General features: G+C 44.6%; 2 protein-coding genes across 3 annotated transcripts; one reads left to right on the top strand and one right to left on the bottom strand.

The window, feature by feature from the left end:
• Positions 1 to 455: 455 nt before the first annotated feature.
• LOC308170823 (protein SSUH2 homolog) lies at positions 456 to 13,649 on the bottom strand. Of its 2 annotated transcripts, XR_013937802.1 has the most exons (13): positions 13,557 to 13,649; positions 11,608 to 11,709; positions 10,633 to 10,705; positions 10,272 to 10,401; positions 10,018 to 10,078; positions 7,864 to 7,985; positions 7,417 to 7,479; positions 6,633 to 6,712; positions 6,003 to 6,095; positions 5,663 to 5,768; positions 4,871 to 4,978; positions 3,533 to 4,326; positions 456 to 3,048 (listed from the first exon to the last, which is right to left on the bottom strand). XR_013937802.1 is itself a non-coding variant. In XM_080545670.1 (12 exons), the coding sequence occupies exons 1-12, from the start codon at positions 13,579 to 13,581 to the stop codon at positions 4,186 to 4,188; spliced, it is 1,104 nt and encodes a 367-aa protein (XP_080401796.1). In that variant the 5' UTR covers positions 13,582 to 13,649; the 3' UTR covers positions 3,322 to 4,185. The 2 variants fall into 2 exon arrangements, 1 of the variants encoding a protein (XP_080401796.1); XM_080545670.1 differs by lacking the exon at positions 456 to 3,048 and having other exon boundaries at positions 3,322 to 4,326.
• rpl32 (ribosomal protein L32) lies at positions 13,286 to 20,963 on the top strand (the record flags this gene model as incomplete). The annotated part of the gene is given in 7 exon segments (XM_080545822.1): positions 13,286 to 13,336; positions 18,533 to 18,633; positions 18,996 to 19,013; positions 19,017 to 19,028; positions 19,032 to 19,135; positions 19,137 to 19,172; positions 20,798 to 20,963. Coding segments are annotated over 6 exon segments (432 nt in total). The 5' UTR covers positions 13,286 to 13,336; positions 18,533 to 18,537.
• Between the last annotated feature and the right edge of the window lie 171 nt (positions 20,964 to 21,134).

Raw genomic sequence — 21,134 nt, 5'->3', positions numbered from 1 at the left:
AAGTAAGTAAGTAAAGCTTTATTTATATAGCGCCTTTCGTACATGAAATGCAACTCAAAGCGCTTTACAATAGAACATATACAACCAAAGATTACAAGAAGGGGGGAGGGGGGGGGAATGGGGAAACAACAGGTGTCCATGAGGGATGGGAGAGGGGGGGGGGGGGGGGGGGGGTGTAGAAGTGTACTGTACTTCTACATGGGTGATTGTATGGGGTTGTTGCTAGGTGATTATGACGAGTGAACTGTTTGTATTAGAGTGTAATGTTTTGTGGTTTTGTGGTTAGTCATAAATCAGGGAAATGAGAAGCAAACACAGACCACATCTGCTGAAGATCAAGACCAGGCAGCGCGCGAAGCAGGCAGCCTTACAAAGATATTCCAGCAGGAAAACAACCAAATGCTTGGCTGGTTGTCCATTCAAGACAAGGAGACAAAATGTGTTGTAATGTCAATGTTTATTAGAGGTAATAACAGGTATACACAGGCAGACATATTGGTCAGTAAACAACGTTTACCAAGGCATTTTAGTAGTTTGGAACACTTTTGGTATTTACCTAGCATTTACCTGTGGTATTTACCTAGCACCAACACTTTGATTGGCTACAAAATGAAGCATCATGCATTTTTGGTGAGCAAAGTCACCCGTGGCGCTCTAGATGTTAACAACCTAAGACGACTCTATTCACCGTTGGCACTGAATGAGCTAAGGCTTATTTTTGACATTCTCACATAACTCATCTAACCGACCAACCATTCGTCAGGTCTAGAGCCCCACACACGCTTGATTACGGTAATCTGTCTGTTCTGTCCCAATCACACTGTGATCATGTGACCACCCCACACAGCCGCATCAACTCATAGCATTGGCCATTTAGCAGACTTACATTGCAGTGAGTGCATACATTTTTCAGTATATATGGCCCCAGCAGGAATCGAACCCACAACCTAACCGTTGCTAACGACAAGTTCTACCAACTAAGCCACAGAGGACCACAAGGCAACAAGATGCGACTACTTCAATACTACAGCAGCTAGAATACATTCTGTTACTGTATGGGGTTGTTAGGTGATTGTATGGGGTTGTTAGGTGATTGTATGGGGTTGTTGCTAGGTGATTATGACGAGTGAACTGTGTATATTAGAATGTAATGTTGTGGTTTTGTGGTTAGTCTTGATTATCAAACATGATTATCGTCAATGCGTCTACATTTCTCAGCAGTGTAATAAACCGACATAAGGCTTCATTTAAGGTGTAACAAGATGACATCATTAAGCGAGGTCTACACATGAGACTACACACAGTAATGCTTCTGACTATGAAGAGGTTGTACTGTCTATTGGAGGATGCTAGTCAATGATATCTTAAAGACTTGCTGAGGTATACCGAGCCTTCTGACACACACACACACACACCCACACCCACCTCACACACACACGCAACCTTTAAATGAGAACCTTAACACACTTACTGTACATGCAAGCCACAAGACACCTGGCCTTGATGACATCATGGCTGTTAGTGGTGTGGTAACAACCTCTCTTCCTGTTGAAGAGATTCTATAGTGTAGCCATGGTGTAGGCCTGTACAGGGACATGTAGACTGCAAACTGTCAATCACACTACTAGTCATGATACTAGCAACACTACTAGTCATGTGTCATTGTGTCTCTCCCTTCTACCCAAGGACAATAAAACATTGTCGTTTTTCTCGTTTGCTTAAACATTCGTCCACTCTGACATGCAACGGGTCACATTATCAAAACAATTGTCACGCAGGCTGAAACAGAAGCTGACTGGCCAAAATTACTAATTTTGTTTGCAAAATCCTCTAATACTCACAAAACATTAACACACTTACAACAAAAGCAAATATTTCCATAAAACAACACAACTTGTGGTCTAATTCCTCAATTCTTTCAGTCATTACACAACGGACAACAAAATACAGCCATCAACCGGTGTTCAACCTTCATTTGTGCTATATGCCTTTGCCATTTGTTGATACTTGACATAGTTATTATGTGCCAAAAAAGGCAAGCAAGCATATCACAGCATGAACTGTATTCTTTTCTCCAAAGATGATTTTCCTAGAGATGGCAAACCCTGCTACTGCTTTTACACTTTGTTGAGGTTTGAAAAAAATAATAAAAAAGACATTTACTAAAGTTTCTTCATTCATTTTATTCTTGTGGGCAGGTCTTTCCTCGCCCATGAACTGATGTTGACATAAGACCGACAGTAAGCTGCACATGCAGGCCCAAGGGCAGTTTAGTGATTAGTTCACTGAGTGGTTTTCACAAGTTTCTGTCAAATCTTTACAGGTAGATGTTTATGATCATGCAAATCATAAACATACAGACGCAAGCAAGCGCACACGCGCACACACGCACACACACACACACACACACACACACAATGTCAGAGACCCCCACCAGTTCTATTTCAGGGAAACAGTTCAGTTCTGGGAGAGTCTCTCTGAATCTCACATCTCTGTGGCTGCCTGGTACCACATGACCACGTCCACGTATCAACAGGGCATTACTGGAGGTTCTGTAGGCGACCAGGGGCCACGGGGGTGGGGCAACGGGTCAGGGAGGGGCCCACGGTCAGGATGGAGGGAAAACTAGGAGGGTGGAGGTAGAAACATTCCATGCATATTTGAAAGGAAGGAACGGGATGAGGAATGGCATCATCACATCGAGCCAGTCCTCCGATTCCTACCTCCACCAGCCTCCCCTGACTGTGAGAGGAACAACAATGCAGTGTTTCCCACAGGATGTGCGACTGTGGCGTGTGGTGTATGTACCAAAACAATTAGACAGTGTGTGTGTGTGTGTGTGTGTGTGTATGTTTGTGTGTGTGGGGGGTTTGGTGGTGTCGCTAACAGAGACATTTTCCGTCAACGCCCTAGCTGCAAACCTGCTTGATGGGAAACACTGCAATGTGGTCGACTCTGGACTTGTGGTCGACTCTGCCGATGCAGGGACAGACACGTGTTACTATGGCGATGCAGGGACAAACACGTGTTACTATGGCGATGCAGGGACTGAGACGTGTTACTATGGCAATGCAGGGACAGACACGTGTTACTATGGCGATGCAGGGACAGACACGTGTTACTATGGCGATGCAGGGACAGACACGTGTTACTATGGCGATGCAGGGACAGACACGTGTTACTATGGCGATGCAGGGACAGACACGTGTTACTATGCCGATGCAGGGACAGACACGTGTTACTATGGCGATGCAGGGACAGACACGTGTTACTATGGCGATGCAGGGACAGACACGTGTTACTATGCCGATGCAGGGACAGACACGTGTTACTATGCCGATGCAGGGACAGACACGTGTTACTATGGCGATGCAGGGACAGACACGTGTTACTATGGCGATGCAGGGACAGACACGTGTTACTATGGCGATGCAGGGACAGACACGTGTTACTACGGCGATGCAGGGACAGCCAGTCACGTGTTTCTATGGCGATGCAGGGACAGACACGTGTTACTATGGCGACGTGTTACAGCATTATGACTTTACAAGATCTGATCAGTTAGAAGAACCTCTGATCAGTCAGGTTAGAATACATTCTAGTTAACCCTGTTTAGATACAAAAAGAAACATAAATCTTAAACACTAGATTCCACTGGATTAAATTTGGCCTAGGGATGATTTAATCCAGGATTTGGCTTTCCCCTAGACGTGACCCCAGGAATAGGATCCTGTTGAAATACTTGAAAAAGAGACCCTACCCACTCGAGAGTTTACAGCATGATGGAGCATGGCTCTGGTGACGAAGCTGTCCCAGACCAACACAGACAAACACATTGCAGGACAGTACAGGAAGTAAAAGTGGTTACTTTGTAAAAGTGGTAATTATAGGACCCAAACAGGTAGGTTATTATCTATCACATTTTAGGTAAATACTTTTCTTTTGATTTATGACACTATACGCTTCAGAAACATGATACACTATCGCAATACTAGAAGCTGTTTTACCCAGACCAAGATTAAGCCTTATTGCTCAACTAAAAAGGTTTAATCTGTGTCCAGTAAAACCCTGCCCCCCACTAGCCATTCCACTGCTACACCTCTAATACTCTTAGCTTCTGCAGACGAAGGGAGGTCACATGACCGTCCGGGTCACATGACCGTCCGGGTCACACGACGGTCCAGATCACATGATGGAGCAGCAGCAGGTGGCGGGGTAGTCGTCGGCGTTCACCTCGTGTTCGTTGCCGTAGACGTGGTATTTATGGGAGTCGCTCTTCCACTTGTAGTGGACCTTGGTGATGGGGATCAACTCGATGGTTTGTTGCTGAAACGACAGATCAGGAAGTTCAGGTCAGCTGCAGGGACAGAGGTGACAACGACACGTAGCCTTACACTAAGGTCAGGGCTCCAGGTGAAAGGTCAGGGGTAGGCAGGCAGTGGAATGCATTGGCACACAGGTGATGTCATATCCTACTACGGTGTAGCTGAATACTCAAGACTTCAATACAGAGAGAGAACATGCTAGTCATTTCCACCTGGGGAACATTCTTGTGGATGAAGCCAAAAATCTGCGCTGTGAAAGTGCCCCTTCTACTTCCTGTCAGGCGCTGTGAAAGTGTCCCTCTGCGGTAACGCTTCCTCACTGAGAGACAGACGATGTTGACCCGTTTCACATCGTTCACCAAAGGGTTCCTCAGGCAACACCGTAAATTGCCTGAATGTTTTTGGGAGATTATTCCAGCAGTGAGATGCACCACAACTAAAATAAGGCTTTCGCTTGGTCAGAATGCTGTCTATAAGAGGACATGATAGGGAGGCTGATAGGGAGTCTGTCTATAAGAGGACATGGTCTACAGGGAGTAGCGTACCTGCTGCAGGATGCGAGACTCCTTGGGGAACTCCGTCTGGTGTTCCATGACCAGGCGAGCGGAAGCCTCGGACAGGGCAGGGTCCGGGAAGCCCATCACTGGATACACCTGAGAGACAGAGGGAGGGAGGAGTCAGATACACCTGAGAGACAGAGGGAGAGAGAGACAGAGACAGAGAGAGACAGAGACAGAGAGAGACAGAGGGAGAGAGAGATAGAGGGAGAGAGAGACAGAGACAGAGAGAGACAGAGACAGAGAGAGACAGAGGGAGAGAGAGACAGAGGGAGAGAGAGACAGAGACAGAGAGAGACAGAGACAGAGAGAGACAGAGGGAGAGAGAGACAGAGGGAGAGAGAGACAGAGGGAGAGAGGGACAGAGGAGTCAGAGAGACAGAGGAGTCAGAGGTGTCAGAGAGACAGAGGAGACAGAGAGACAGATGGATAGTGTTTGTGTCTCTTGTTTTGTCTTGTTCTGTTTTCACAGAACAGGTTTTTTTGGAACACTCTCCCAAACCACCACCAGAGAATCCAGTACACTCTCCTACTTCAAAACCATTCCTCAGCTTTTTTAACTCTTTAACTATTTTCATTGTTGTTTTTTTACTGACTGTGTTTTCGTTTAACTTTTTTATTTATCCATCTATGATTGTTCTCTCCATGGAATGTAGTGTCATTGAGTACTGAGAAAAGAGAGCTATACCAAAAGTTATTGCATTATTATTAATATTATTATTATTATTATTATTAATATTATTATTATCCAACGTAACCTCAGCCTTACTCTAGTCTTACCATGTACTGGGTGATTTTGTAGAGCTCTTTTCCGGTGACGGAGCTCAGGCATCCATCGTCAAGGCCACTACCCTGGGGCGTGACGTAGTCCCCGATGTTGTTTTTCCTAAACGACCACCACAGAGGAAGAAGACAGGAACAGGAGCATGTGATAGTGTTGGAGGAGCGAAGCACACTGAAGTAAACTGTTACTAAAGGTTACTTCCTGTTTCCTCACAGTCATTTGGCCTGTGTGTCATAACATACAACAACAAGTGCATGCATTATCGACACTAGCCTAGATGATGACACTTCAATTCCTTCAGCACAGTTAGAAGATCTGTCAGCTGTGTGAACCCACCAGTGGACCGTGAGCTTGATGTAGGCCAGCAGCTGCCTGTGTCCTTTACAGGTCTCACACTCCTTGGTGGCGCTGCCGTGGCACTCAGAACATCTACGAGATACAACACATCACACACCTTCTGTCACACACCTGCTATCACACAACATCTGTCTACACACAGGAGGAAGTCTCCACAGTTAGGACCAGCAACATTTAAATACACTGGGTCAGGCTTTACTGGGCTAGGCTTTACTGGGCTAGGCTTTACTGGGCTAGGCTTTACTGGGCTAGGCTTTACTGGGCTAGGCTTTACTGGGCTAGGCTTAGTGATTTAATTTTACAGTCTTTAAGTCTTTTTCTTTTTTTTCTTTTTTACATTTGAGTAAGTTCTGCTGTGGATATTACACCTCTCTACTTGACTGTTTCCACATGGAGGTCAAATACAACTTCACCACGCGGAAATGGTACAGGCAACAGGAGAGGCTGGTGGAGGTAGAAATTGGAGGACGGGCTCATTGTAATGCATCTTGTTTAATACAATTCCTCATTCCATTATATGCATTACCATGATTTCCCCTTCGATTTGTTCCTCCGCCAGCCTCCCCTAACAGGCACAGAGTCATGTGACCATGACAGAGAGTGACGTACTTCTCGCGTCCCGTGCCATTGCATCGGCTACACGGTTCCTCCTCCCGCGTCCCCGAGCCGCTGCAGACCCAGCACACTTTCTGAGAGGGGAACCGACACATTTACCACGTTGAGAGCCAACACGTTTACCACGTTGAGAACCAACACGTTTACCACATTGAGAGCCAACACATTTACCACGTTGAGAGCATACATGCTACAACAACACATGGCCTGTCCTCAGTGTTCCTTTTCACTGCTACAGTGTGGGATCCTTGATGTGAACTACTGAGTTAGAAATAATTGTAAAAGTATTGACGTGTCACTCCTTGTATTGACAAGTGTACTTATTGTAAGTCGCTTTGGATGAATAACGCATTCAGGGATATCTGGTTAGATGCCAAACTATATTTCAGTACTGGGATATCAGGGATATCTGGTTAGATGCCAAACTACATTTCGGTGTCTCAGTACTTGCACTTTGTGCAGAATCTTATCTAATCTTACCTAATCTTACCTAATGAAAGCATTTGCTAAAAGACTACAGTGTAGATTTATGGATCACACTTGACCTAGCTTCTAAGGCACAATGCACAATGGGGTAACAATGTAAACATTCTGCTCCACAACAAAGAGCCTTTGAGAGGCTACCCAGTCATGGCCTTTCACCGCCCTGGCCCCCCCCTGGTGGAATGCACTTCCCACTACTGTCAGGACTGCAGAGTCACTCCCTAAAGACCTCTTACAAAAATGTTAAATGTAATGTAATGTAAATGTATAGTTCAGAAGCAGGTTCATAACTCACATTCCCAGCTCCAGTACATTCTTCACATGGAAGGGCCCCGGTGGAGTGACAGGTGTGACAGTCCTGCAGACGAACAGAGACAGCATTGCTACGGCAATTCACACTCCCGAATATGTCAATCAAATCTCAGATCAAAGCAACAACCATATGTGTCTGACTTTGAGTGTGAGACGGACCAGCGACCGTGATCTGTGGTCAACAATAGAACATCCATCATTGATCAAACCTGTTTTGGATCTCGCCGACACTCACCGAGTGTTTTCTGTGATGTTTATCTAGCGACAACACTTGGATTGGCTACAAAATGAAGCGTCGTCATTTATGCATTTTTTCGGTGAACTACGTCACCCTTGATCACTCTAGAATGTCGACCGTTTTAGGCGACTTTATCCACCGACCCACGGCGCGGAAGGAGTTAAACAGTGAGAACCCGTGCCGCTCCGTCACCTTGATGGAGGAGGTGAACGGGACGCGGATCTCCTCAGTGTGGTCCTTGAAGAAGGGGGGGGTCTGCACCGCCACCTCCCAGGGTCGCGGGGCCGTCTGGGTGTAGAAGTCTGCCACCTCCCCTGTCAGGCACACAGCACAAACCGTGACGTTAGAATTATAAGGTTCTATCTCCATTTTTGTCATAATTCATATCATTATATCATTATAATATGATTTTTACATAATCTGATCCATTAGGTGTTTATTAATGCCTGTGTGGTGTTGTTTTTAAAATGTTGACATTTTTGAGTTAGTAATTCATAAAATACAAAGGCTCCATCTCACAAAACATAATGGAATTTAACAACTTTGACGCTCGATATCTCTGAACTACCCTAAATGGAGATAGAACCTTATAATTCTAAGCTCACGAACCAACACCTCAGTGGGGGGGATGCACTATCCAAAATGGTGCAGAGTTGGCCAGTTTCCCAGAGTGTATGTCCGAGGGTGTAGCGTGCGACTGCGGTGTGTCACCAGAGATCACTCAGACACAGAGCATCACGGGCGATAGATCCAAAATGGCGGAGACTGTCACGCCCTCCACTTCCACCTAGCATGCCAGTGCCTCCCTCCCTCCTGTCTGTGTTGTGTGGGGGGCGTGGCCAAGCTCTGGTTCCCTATCCGTCCTCATCTCCACCTGTTCAGTCTAGTACCCACCTATTGGTCATCGACTTCATCACCTTCCTGCATTTCAACTCTGGTTTCTCATTCACTCATTGCCAGACCAAGTTTAGTCTTTCTCCTTGTAAGCTCCTGGTCTCGTGTATGTCCTCCCAGTCGAAACTATGTTCTCCCTGGGCTCCAGAAGTCCAACCTGGTCCACTACCCGCCTAACTGTCCTTCGACCAGCCTGTCCACCCCAGTCCTGCCTACCCTGCCTACCCTGCCTGCTCTGTCACCGTCCCACCTGTCTGTCTGTCTGCCTGGCTGCCCTGCCAACCCCACTTCCCAGACTATTCAATCCCTTTTTTACTTTTACATTTGTGTCCTGACTCTGTGTGCTGCACTTGCGTTCACTAGCTATAATCTTAACAGAGGACTTGGCCAGTTTCCCAAGTGGAGAAGTGGAGAATTTCCATGACAGAACAGAATGCGAGTCGTGGCTTGGCTTACACTGCGCTCGGGAACAACTGCTTAGTTTGTATTTCCTGGACACAGACGAGAAGCCAAATACTGGAGGAGATATTATTATTATTGATGATTATGATTATTATTATGAGAATATAGTTGTTGTAGGATTCATAGTGATGGATCGGAAAGGCTACAGGAGCAGACGGTGATATGCCATCATTTCAAGTATGATCAGATCAGATTAGACTTTATTGATCCCCAAGAGAAACAATGGATCAGTCAATAAATACACAACCGTATCCAGTAGGCACCAGGGGAGGCTGGTTGGAGGTAGACATTGGAGGACAGGCTCATTACATGGAACGGAATAAGGAATCAAGGTATCAAACATCAAACACACCTGTTTGATATCGTCCCTCATTGCATTCTATACAATACAATGAGCCCGTCCTCCGATTTCTACCTCTGCCGTTCCCGAGTGCTCAGTGGGTAACATTCCCGATAAGTCCAATGATTGATAATTGAATCTGTAATTATTAAACAATACTTGGATGTTATGAAATGTATTATCATAAATAAAAAAAAGGTGAACAGTAGGACGAATTATGTTTAAACTGATACTGTTATGGATGCAGTCTGGCACATAGAATTATATACGTATATATTATTCATGGTCTGGCAGAAGATATCATATTGTTATGACGTGTTGCGCAGAACTGTTGCGCAGAAATTGACTGGGTGATTATTATTTTTTCTGTTCTGTCAGGCATTTCACTGACTATTTATAGGCAACTATGGGTGTTAAAAAGGGTGGGACAAGATGCTCATTCACGTGAGCAAAATTTAGAGTTGATTGTGATTTATAAAGGGAAGCAGGCGTGGGACGTAAATTCCACTTGCGTGCGCACCATTTTATAAATCCGAACGTTGGCGTGTGTAAATGTTCTTGCTTTGCGTACGTACGCAAGCTGTTTACGCCAGTTCTACGCAAAGCTTTATAAATGAGGCCCCTGGTGTACGCAGAGACGGTTTGTTTACCTTCGTGGGGCTTGGTGGCCCACTCCGTAGATCTGGACTCAGTGAAAGTCTCCAGGCGATACTATGGAAACACAAGTGTTTAGTAAACAACAGCAACCCAAACACATATGGATGAGGGCTGTTGTTCATGGCAACAAGAAATCTGTCATTGACATTCTATTAGACTAAACATCGCAGTCATCAATGTGTTGAAAGTTTACTTGTGTTCCCAAGAGAGAGAGAGAGAGAGAGAGAGAGAGATAAGGGTCTGTTACCCTGTATGTGTTCCAGTCCTCCATCTTAGTGATCACTCCATCATTGGCTGGACCGTTGCTCCAGCAACACTGGCTGCTCGCAAACGTCTTGAAGGCGGTCCGCGCTGTGTCCTCAGAGATGGATGGGATGCTGGACACAAACACACCACGAAACCATGACAACGCCATACCTCAACACCATCCAGAGAGTCAACCAATCAACAAAAACATCATAGTCTATAGGTTATTACAATATCGAATGATAAACCCTAAGAGTGTATTTACTCCAAAGGATTGACCCCTTTCCCCATGTTGAGGTCAACAATTACAACAACAGCAATCCTTTATTCTGATTGGCTGATCAAAAGATGTGAGGTCATACCTCCAGTCAGTGACGGGGGTGGGCTCTGGCATAGGGATGGGGGTCATGGGGATGGGCGGGGGGAGGTATCCACCTGCAGGGGGCAGACAAGAGGCTCTGGGATCAATACTGGTGATCAGGAACACAACACACTGATCAGTCATGGAAGTGGGCGTGTCACATTCCACACATAGGGCTTACACACCGGCAGTTCCGAACGCCGGTTCGCGTTCGCGTGCCGAAACCTCCGAACGTTGGCGCTGTCTGGCGAATGATACACTGGTATGAATGCGGGCTCGTTAGACAGACAGCGCCAACGTTCGGAGGTTTCGGCACGCGAACGCGAACCGGCGTTCGGAACTGACAGTGTGAAAGCCCTAACAGAGAGAGCGAGAGAGAGAGAGAGAGAGAGAGAGAAACACACATCTGGGGCTAGGCGTCCAAGTGAACAATGGAGATCAAAGGAACATTGATCACTACATAGAGGTGTAGAGGGATAGAGGTAGAGGTGTAGAGGGATAGACGTGTGGAGGTGTGGAGAGATAGAGGTGTAGAGGGATAGTGGTAGAGAGGTGTGGAGGGATATAGGGTAGAGAGGTGTAGAGGGATAGGGGGATAGAGGGATAGAAGCAGAGGTGTAGAGGGACAGAGGGATAGAGATAGAGGTGTGGAGGTGTTGAGTTATAGAGATAGAGCTGTGGAGGTGTAGAGATATAGAGGGATAGAAGTAGAGAGGCGTGGAGGTGTTGAGGGATAGAGGGATAGAGATAGAGGTGTAGAGGGATAGAGGGATAGAGGATTAGAGATAGAGGTGTGGAGGTGTAGTGGGATAGAGGGATAGAATTAGAGAGGCGTGGCGATGTAGAGGGATAGAGGTATGGAGGTGTCGAGGGAGAGGGTGTAGAGATATAAAGGTAGAGAGGGAGAGGGTGTAGAGATATAAAGGTAGAGAGGGAGAGGGTGTAGAGATGTAGCGCTTGATGACTCATGTCCTACCTCCTCCTCCTAACACGGTGTTCTCGTAGCCTGGCACGCTGCCAAACATGCTGGCGGGGGGAGCCATGGGTCCGGGCCCGGCCATCGGGGGGGCGTAGAGAGCTGGAAGATACAGAACAAGATTAAAGAATATTGGAGCGCTTCGGTGGCGTAGCGGGTTAAGCGCTGACCATGTAACCGCAGGGTCGCCAGTTCGATTCCGGCTGGGGACATATCCTGCATGTCATCCCTCCTCTCTCTCTCACCCATCCTTCCTGTCTAAATCTTTACTGTCAATAACATGTTGTTGTTGTTGTTGTTGTTGTTGTTGTTTTTTTTATAAAAATGAAAAATATGAGTGGGACTGCCCCACTCAGAAAAAAATTACTTAAATTTTTTTTTTTGATTAAAGAATATTACACACACACACATATATATATATATACACGTATATTAGTTGAAATATGAAACCTGTAGGTTAACATACGTCTGACTACATTTGAACTCCACCTGTACACTGTAGCCTATGGTGCTGCTGTTTTTTTATTTATATGAGTATTGTGGTAACTTAACTTAATGAAATATAATGAATACCCTCCAGGATCCAGCTGAACCATTTAATGAAGAACTTCAATATAACACGTGTCACTCTTGTCACTTCAATAATCAACAGGTAACTAATGCCCAACACTTATGGTGGTACCCTACTGGCGTGGGGTGGTACTTCCGGTAAGTAACACAGGATATCACAAGTATTATTATTGTTTTTATGACTTGTGGTTGTAAAATTGTTTATGTTTTATGATTAGGCTACATTCTATTGTTGTGGTTGTGGACGTTGAGAGCTGCTCTGCCCAAGGCCTTTGTTGCACTGTGTACTTGGACTGTATTCCCTGGGCTACAGTACTAGATTGAGTAGCTGTGAGTCAGTTGGTACACATGGCACTAGGACAATTCCTTGTGGGTGGAAGTAGAGGACTTTAGACACACAGTGGCATGCTGCCAGTGACCAGGGAGGTATTCCATTAAAGTCAATAAAGGACAATCCTGGCTTATTTTTGATAACTTCTCGCGAGACTTATCAGAATATGCCTGGATATTTTTAGGAACTCTCGCGAGACTTGTCAGACTAAACCAGGATTTTCCTTTAGTAACGTTGATGGAATACCCCCCAGAGAACCTTAAAACCGCCTGTGGGATGACGTTCTCCCCCAGGAGTAGAGAGCAGTGTCCGAGCGTCCGATCAGGGCCCTCCCAAAGGCTAACCTAGAACTCACACACTTCTATTGTAAATGTTGAAAGATCAAACATTCCAAGATCATGATCTCCATAATAATAGCAAACGCTGATCATCGGGCCAGACCCTTAAATTGTTGGAGTGCTGCAGCTGTTCCTGGGAGACAGGACAGCCTTGTGTCTGTGGCTGTGTTCGGAATGGCATACTAGCATACTACTCATACTAGATATGACATAGATTTTGAGTATGCAGTGCGTTCACACTGTAGATTATGTGAAATTTGAGTATGCAAGAAATGTATGTAACTAGATTTTCGGTCGGCTGGTTTTGGCATACTTATTATGAATTTAGTAAGCAGTATGCAGTATATACTCATTGAGTATGCTAGTATGCAGTATGCTAGTATGCCATTTCGAACACAGCCCGAGTGATTGGGTGGGTGATCTGACACCGGGAAGAGGAGGAGGGGACTAACGGGAAAACCGAGTTCCGACATTCTCACGCCTCGACAAAGTAAGTAATTCTAAACCCGAAATCACAGCCTACGAAAGCAAGGTGCGCTTAAATTGAATTGAACCAATATTTGACGCAACACGTTAAATACTACAGTTCCTAATGCCTGGAGACATTTAAATGTCAAACAGTCTATGCATGAGTTAATAGTGCAAGACAAGACTAGACGGAGCATATTCATTAAATTAAACAGACATAATGTATTTAAGATCAATCTTACCTTGTCCCTCTTGAGGATGGTACATGTTTTATTATCAAATAACAGTCTAACGGTCAAAAGGAACTGACTGGGGTTGTATCCACAGCGGGAGTGAAATCGCAAATCTTCTGCAAACTGCAAACTGCATTCGCCACTCCCCTGGTTTGTACCGTATTCTACAAGGAACCGCCCCACACCAAATACCATAGCCCCCCCCACCACACCCTGTAGCCCCCACCACACCCTGTAGCCCCCACCACCCTCATTCTCCTAGCCTGCGGTGGGTGACGACCCCTAGTTTAAGATTATTTGAATGAAAGCTTTAAAGCTTTATTTCGAACATGTGAAAAAAGAAATAGTTATAACAACAAAAAACTAAACAAAAACAAGAAAAAACTAAACAAAACTAAAAACACTATTTACTTAACATGTCCGAAAAGGAGTAGGAAGAAGCATAAACTTATTTAATCCTACCCCTTCTCCAATACTCAGAGATTAATTATTAATAATCTGCAGTTGACTTCAATATTAATATAATATATTTTTTTTTTAATTAAATCAAATGTATTTACGTATTTACATATTTACCAACAATAGAAAACAGATAATGTAAATAAACAAATAATCTGTGAAAACAACAGGTGACTATCAAAGCCCTTCTTTCTCCTCGTACCTGGTGAAAACCATGTTTTTATACCGCTTTTTGAACTATTTGGCAAAGGATGAGCATTTCCTTCCTGGGTAAGAATGTTGAAGAAAAAAACTAACTAAAAAACTAAAACAAAGATCGTTGAGTGATGGACTGGGGTTTCCATGTAGTTGGATAAATTGAAAGAACATCTCAAACTGTTGAAGTCTACATATTTGCACAGTTATGTTGTTTTACCTGTCAGTACTAAGTCGAAGCAGTCAAAAGAAAGCAGCGAAACAAGTTGAGACGGAGGTCTCATAATGTTAGGCTGCTCCTTAGGCACATATTTTTCAAAGGTCAAAAAAAGGTGTTTTTCTGTTAAATGAAAGCATGCTTAATGCAAGTTATAACCTGATAATATCTACATATTATCAAGATAGAAAGATAACATATTATGGGTAGGCTATATTTAAAACCCTGAGTGATGATGATCAGTCAGCTAATTTTTTGAAATGCCTGAAAGGTGAAGATCTGGAAATGCCTGATTGTAGCTTGACATTTTTATTAATGTTATGGTGTGTCACAAGAGGAGAACCTGCGGTGTATAAATGTTTAAAAGTCCTCAATGGACAATGGAATTTCCGGGGAGAAGCATAATAGCCTACTGTATTACATTTATTATATGGTTTAATTGCATTTCATATCATCATACTATTTTGCACTATTGAAGCCACTGTAAAAATCACTTTATTACTTTATCAAAGTAGGGTTACTTAATAATAAAAATGATTCTGATTCTGATTAAATGTAAGTCCTCCAAGGTTTTAAGTCCTCCAGGGTTGGAGACAGACACAGATGAACCAGGAGAATGGGCTGCGGGGGTTGGTGGCTGATTTGACGTGACCACGACATCACCAACTCACCTAGAGGCATCAGGAGTTGAACCTCACCTCTTGACCTTTGCTCCTAACATTATACAAGTTATTAAGTTATTCACCCAAACATGTTTTCAATGGTCCCTGCAGTAGCCGCAACACCTGAGACGAAGTGTAGTTATTTGGCATTAACACCATGAACACCATGAACACCATGAACACTGTGAACACCATGAACACCATGAACACTGTGAACACTCAACACCCTGAACACCACAAACACGATGAACACCGTGAACACCCTGAACTGTCCATCAACACACAGGGTCAAACAAGGGGAAGAGATTCATACAAACATACTTGTGAGGTTGATTCTCCAAACTACAATAGTTCAGTCTTTGTGTGTGTTACCTGATATATGGCTGCAGGCTACCACTGGGTAGAAAAGGTGGGGCCCGTTCTCTCCTACAGCCATACATACCACGTCAGAACAACCGTAGAGTCAAAGTAGAGATTCTCAGCGTTAAATCAACGTTGTTGTTTTTTTGGCAGATTGGGTTCAGCATTTAGAAACTTTTCATTTTTTTTAACAAAACTCCCTCTATTTCAGGGCTCCAAAAGTATTTGAAAAAAATCTATTTGGTCAAACAAAGCACTCTTGTTTAGTATTTGGTTGACGATCCTTTGCATGCAATAACTGCCTGAAGTCTGCGACCCCTTGACCCCACCAGACAATGGGTATCTTCTATGGTGATGCTTTGCCTGGCCTGTACTGTAGCCATCTTTACTTGTTGTTTTGTCTAAAATCTTATCTTCAGGAAATTAAATGCATGTTCAAATCTGAAGATTGACTTGGCCAGTCAAGAACATTCTGCCCTGAAAAAATCATAAACGGATTGATCAATCGCAGCTCTAAATCAATGAGAAACATAGCCAAAACCATAGACTAAAATCAACAGTTTATAACATGATTTTAAAAAGACAAAAAAAAGCACTGGTGAGCTCAGCAATCACAAACGAACTGTTTGGCTGTTTGCTCCATAATCTGGCTTTAAGGATTTAACAATCCAGCTAATTGTTAAGTGAATAAGTGGTTTAATGGCAGATGGTTCCTGATTAAAGGATTTACTGCTACAGCTATCTGATCAGCTTCTGATCCCACAGGAAGTCATTGACACACCTTAACCCCGTGGTGCACCCTGGCAGCGGTCCTGTATGTGTGTGTGTGTGTGTGTGTGTGTGTGTGTGTGTGTGTGTGTGTGTGTGTGTGTGTGTGTGTGTGTGTGTGTGTGTGTGTGAGCCAACTGACCACATGCTGCGGAGACAACAATCTCCTTCTCAACGTGGAGAAAACAAAGGAGATTGTTGTCGTCTTCCGGAGAGCGCACTCCCAGCATCCTCCACTGACCATCAAAGGTGCGGCCGTGGAGAGAGTGAGCAGCACCAAATTCCTGGGTGTGCACATCGCTGAGGACTTCATCACTACATCACTGGCCAAGAAAGCTCAGCAAACGCCTCTACTTCCTCCGCAAACTGAGAAGAGCCAAAGCGCCAGCCCCCATCATGCGCTCCTTCTACCGGGGCACCATCGAGAGCATCCTGACCAGATGCATAATAACTGTGTGACACGGTGGTTTGCACGGCATCCTGCCGAAAGACCCTGCAGCACACAGTGAGAGCAGTGAGAGAAGATCGTTGGAGCCTCCCTCCCTTCCCTCCAGGACATTTTGAACACACGCCTGACCCGCAAAGCACTAAGAATCGCAAGCGACACACCACACATCCCACACACGGCTTCTTCAGTCTCCTGCCGTCAGGGAGAAGACTGAGGAGCCTCCGGGCAAGGACTAGCAGGCTGAGGGATAGCTTTATCCACCAGGCTGTCAGGAAGCTGAACTCCCCCCTCCCCTATTCTGCCCCCCACTGACTCCGGACTAAGAACAATCTCACTTCATGCATACATACATACTGTACATGCATACCTCTACATACATACATTTACATACTTTAGCCACTTTACTCTATTATACTGAGCCAATTACCACTATTGCACTATAGTTATATTATACTATTGCACTATAGTTCACATTGTATTCCACCCCTGTACATTGTACCACATATTTCAAATCTTGTATCTATTCTTTTTTGCATATAGTATATTAGTATACTGTGTATCCTCATCCTGTCAATGTTGTGTTGTTCGAGACATGGCTAAGCAGCATCCTTTTACACTGCACCACTGGCCTGGGGGCTAACACTTGTCAGTGCAGCCAGCGATGGCAGCCAGCAGACTTGTCAGCCCAGTCATCCATAATAATAATCTGTGTGACTGTGACATGATGTAATAGAGCCACTGAACTTTACACCCATCACCACTTCTCAGGGCTCTGAGATTGAGACTGTATCTCAATACAAATATTTAGGAATTGTAATTGATGATTCTCTCTCTTTGAAGCCTCACATTGGTGAAAAAAGTTTAAATTGGTGAAAAAGTTTAAAAGTTTAAAAAGTCTTGCTTTTCCTTCGGGGCCAAAAGGAGACTTGTTGCTGCCACCTTTATGTCTGTGCTGGACTATGGTGATGTTCGGCTATATTATACATGCATGCCTCTTCAAAATACCTGCACACACTGGATACTGTCTACCATGGAGCACAGAGGTGTATTACACATTTTAAAGCCCTTACTCATCATTGCTCTTTGTGTGCCCGGGTAGGATGGTCTGCCATGTCCACACATAGACTATTTCCTACTATCTGTCCCTTAAGTCTGTAATTTTACTATATGTTCCTGAAGTCTGTACTGATTTGGGGAAAAGGGCGTTTAAGTATGCTGCTCGCTCTGCTAGGAATCAGTTGCAAAATTACCTGAATCTTCAGGAGCTGGTCTCACTGGATGCATTAAAGTAATTCTAAACGACTTGATGAGGCAGGCACACCTGGCTGTAGATCTTTTGGCAGATTCATATTGCCCCTGTTTAATCCCTGATGTTGATGACTTGTGACAAATATTGATGAATATTTTTGATTCTGTAATCAATTTTTTATTTTCATTGTAAATTGTTTTTAATGTTTTTTTAAATGTCTGCAACCCTGTTAACTGTGCTGCTCCCTGTCTTGGCCAGGACGCCAAATAAATAAATTAAACAGCTGTAGCCTTGGTGGATACATTCATTTTTCATTCATCATTGTGATGTTGTAGCACTGCCAAATCCACCGCAACTTCACCACAGCTCTGTAGAGATGAGTCAGGAGACGTTGGCTACATTGTGAGCTGGCGAGAGATCTTTCCCTTTCCAGATCAGAGAGATCGCATGGGTGTCATTTAGATTGTAAATGTCTGTGTGTGTGTGTGTGTGTGGATGGTTGGGAAATGAGGCCTTGTGTAAACACATTGTTGTGCAATTGATACTAACCAGTGTAAACAGCCACCCACACCCCTGGGGGAGTGTACTGTTCCATGTTGCTAATCCTGACAGCTCGTTTCCCTCCAGGATAGATGGCCGCTCTCAGGCCGTTGACCAGGCCGAAGATCGTGGAGAAGAGGACAAAGGAGTTCATCAGACACCAGTCTGACCTCTATGTCAAGGTCAAGGTACGGTGGTTAAAGTTATTGTGATTTAAAGACGCTGTGATTTATAAAGAGAAGCAGGCGTGGGACTTGCTTTTAACTGCAAATTCCACTTGCGTGCGTGCCGTTTTATAAATACGATGGTGTTGGTGTGGGTTAATGTTCTTGCTTTGCGTATACGTACGCAAGCTGTTTACGCCAGTTCTACGCAAAGCTTTATAAAAGAGGCCCCAGAGCTCTGATCTCCCTGTGTGTGCAAAATAAAAAATAAAAAATGTCCTTCTGTAGCTGAATCCTGTATCCTGAATATGGAATATGAGTAGTATGAGTGTGACTACTAACATTTGACACCTGTCATCTCACGTCCATTTCCTCTTCCTCTCTAGGAAAACTGGCGTAAACCCTGAGATATCGGCAACTAGGTCCACCGGTGGTTCAAAGGTCAGGTGCTGATGCCCAACATTGGCTACGGTAGCAACAGGAAGACCACGCACATGCTGCCCTCGGCCTTCGGGAAGTTCCTGGTGCATCAAAGAGCAGCAGGTTCTCATGATGAGCAACAAGTAAGACCACAGCGCACAGCTCACTAACTCGTTCAGTCCAGAGGCTGAATAAAGTCGTCCAAATTGTCAATGTTCTAGAGTGCTGAGGGTGACTTTTCACCAAAAAATGCATAAATGATGATGCTTCATTTTGTCGCAAATCAAGGTATTGTTACTAGGTAAATACCACATAAAACACTTGGCACTCTAGGTGGTGAATGTTTCCTGGAATTCTTCTGTCAGTTGGTGAGTTAACAGTGACTGTAATGTTTTGTGTTCAGAATTTATGCTTTGGTGTTATCAGTGTTTCATCTGATGTTTTTTTTCGCATACCTGTCATACCTGGCTTGTGTCCAGTAGGCATGAAATGGTGCTGGAAGTGCTTTGACATTTAAAAGCCAGATTCTCATTTTCCGTGAAACATGTTGCTACCTTCTCCCCTACCCAGGGTTCCCGCGCTGGCCTTAAAAAGCCTTAAAGTCTAAAATCCAGCAATCTGATTTACAAGGCCTAAAAAGGTCATAAGTTTCAGTTATTAGGTCTAAAGAATGAGGTACTAGGTCTAAAAAATGTGATTAGCTTGTCCTGCAAGGAAATCAGTCTGACCACATCTATTCACGTGGAAATGAATCAAGCTGGAACCAAAAAAATGCCAATTCCCTGCCCCCGGGAGAAATTATTGGCGAACGAAGCTACGGCAGGATGACAAAAAGCTATCATATGGTGTCGCGAAGAGGTCTAAAATTATATTCAAAGAGGTCTATAAAAAGGTCTAAAAAGGTCTTAAATTTGACTTGTTGAAACGTGTAGGAACCCTGCCTACCGAACACAACCCAGACACCTGTCCCTCATCATCCATGTTGAGATGTCTGTCAGCCGTTCCTAGAAGTAGATGCTCGACTCTGTCAGCCGTTCCTAGAAGTAGATGCTCGACTCTGTCAGCCGTTCCTAGAAGTAGATGCTAGACTCTAGACCCGCCTGCCTCCTGGGGTCAGTGGTCCCTGCAGGGTCTTCCATACTCATGCCAGGTGTTGGACCAGGAGGTAGAGCAGCGCAGAGGAAATGCCCATTCCACCCCTGGCTCCCCCATAGCCTTCATGTGGAAGATAACCTGCTACACTACACTACAGGCTTCATTGCCTTAGTAACTTCGCAGTTCCCGCCAAAAGTCGCAGTTCCCGCCAAAGAGTTCCGGAACACTCCCTACCTAGAGTGCCATCTATTCAATGTGGTATTTACCCTAGCAACAATAAGTTGATTGGCTCCCAAATGAAGCTTCATAATGTATGCATCTTTGGTGAATAAAGTCACCCGTGGCACTCTAGGATGTTGACCCACGGCATTAAATAAGTTAACCATAAAGGTTCTGTTTCCTGGACACACATTAAGCCTACTCCTCGACAAGCTATCCGTAATGGGAGTGTCACTCTTGAATGTGTGATTTAGTCCAGGTGTTGGCTTACCTGTGGCTTGGAAACCACACCAATATGTTTGACATTGCGTACGTACTTGGTCAGGAATCTGGCATGTTTTGGTGTAACTGTTTCCAGCAATGCATCTGTGAAGATCGTCTCTCTGTGTCGGGACCCCTGCCACCCTCAGCTGTCGGTGCGGTGGGTTAACACTGTGTTCTGTGTCTCGCGTAGGACCCACTGTGCAGAAATAGCCCACAATGTCTCCTCAAAGAACAGGAACTTCACCAACCCCAACGCCCGCCCTGCGCAGCGAGGAGAAGGAATGATCCGGGCCTTTCTGTGTTCCTCCTCCTCCTCCTCCTCCTCAATAAAGTGTATATTTGTAAATACAACTTAAAGCCGTGGTTGTGTGTTGTGAATATTGAGTGATATGTCAGTGGGTCAAAATGCATATTGCAACTTATAATTCCTACACCATGAGGCATAAGTGCACAGAGATGTCAGTATGAAACGCAATATGATGTCAGTATGACTGCTGTGATGTTCAGTGATGCTACAGAATGCCACT

This window comes from Nansenia antarctica (genome assembly GCF_963989245.1).
Source record: "Nansenia antarctica genome assembly, chromosome: 15".
NCBI lineage: Eukaryota > Metazoa > Chordata > Actinopteri > Argentiniformes > Microstomatidae > Nansenia > Nansenia antarctica.
Note: the sequence above shows the minus strand (reverse complement) of the source record. Positions and strands in the feature narration are given on the sequence as shown.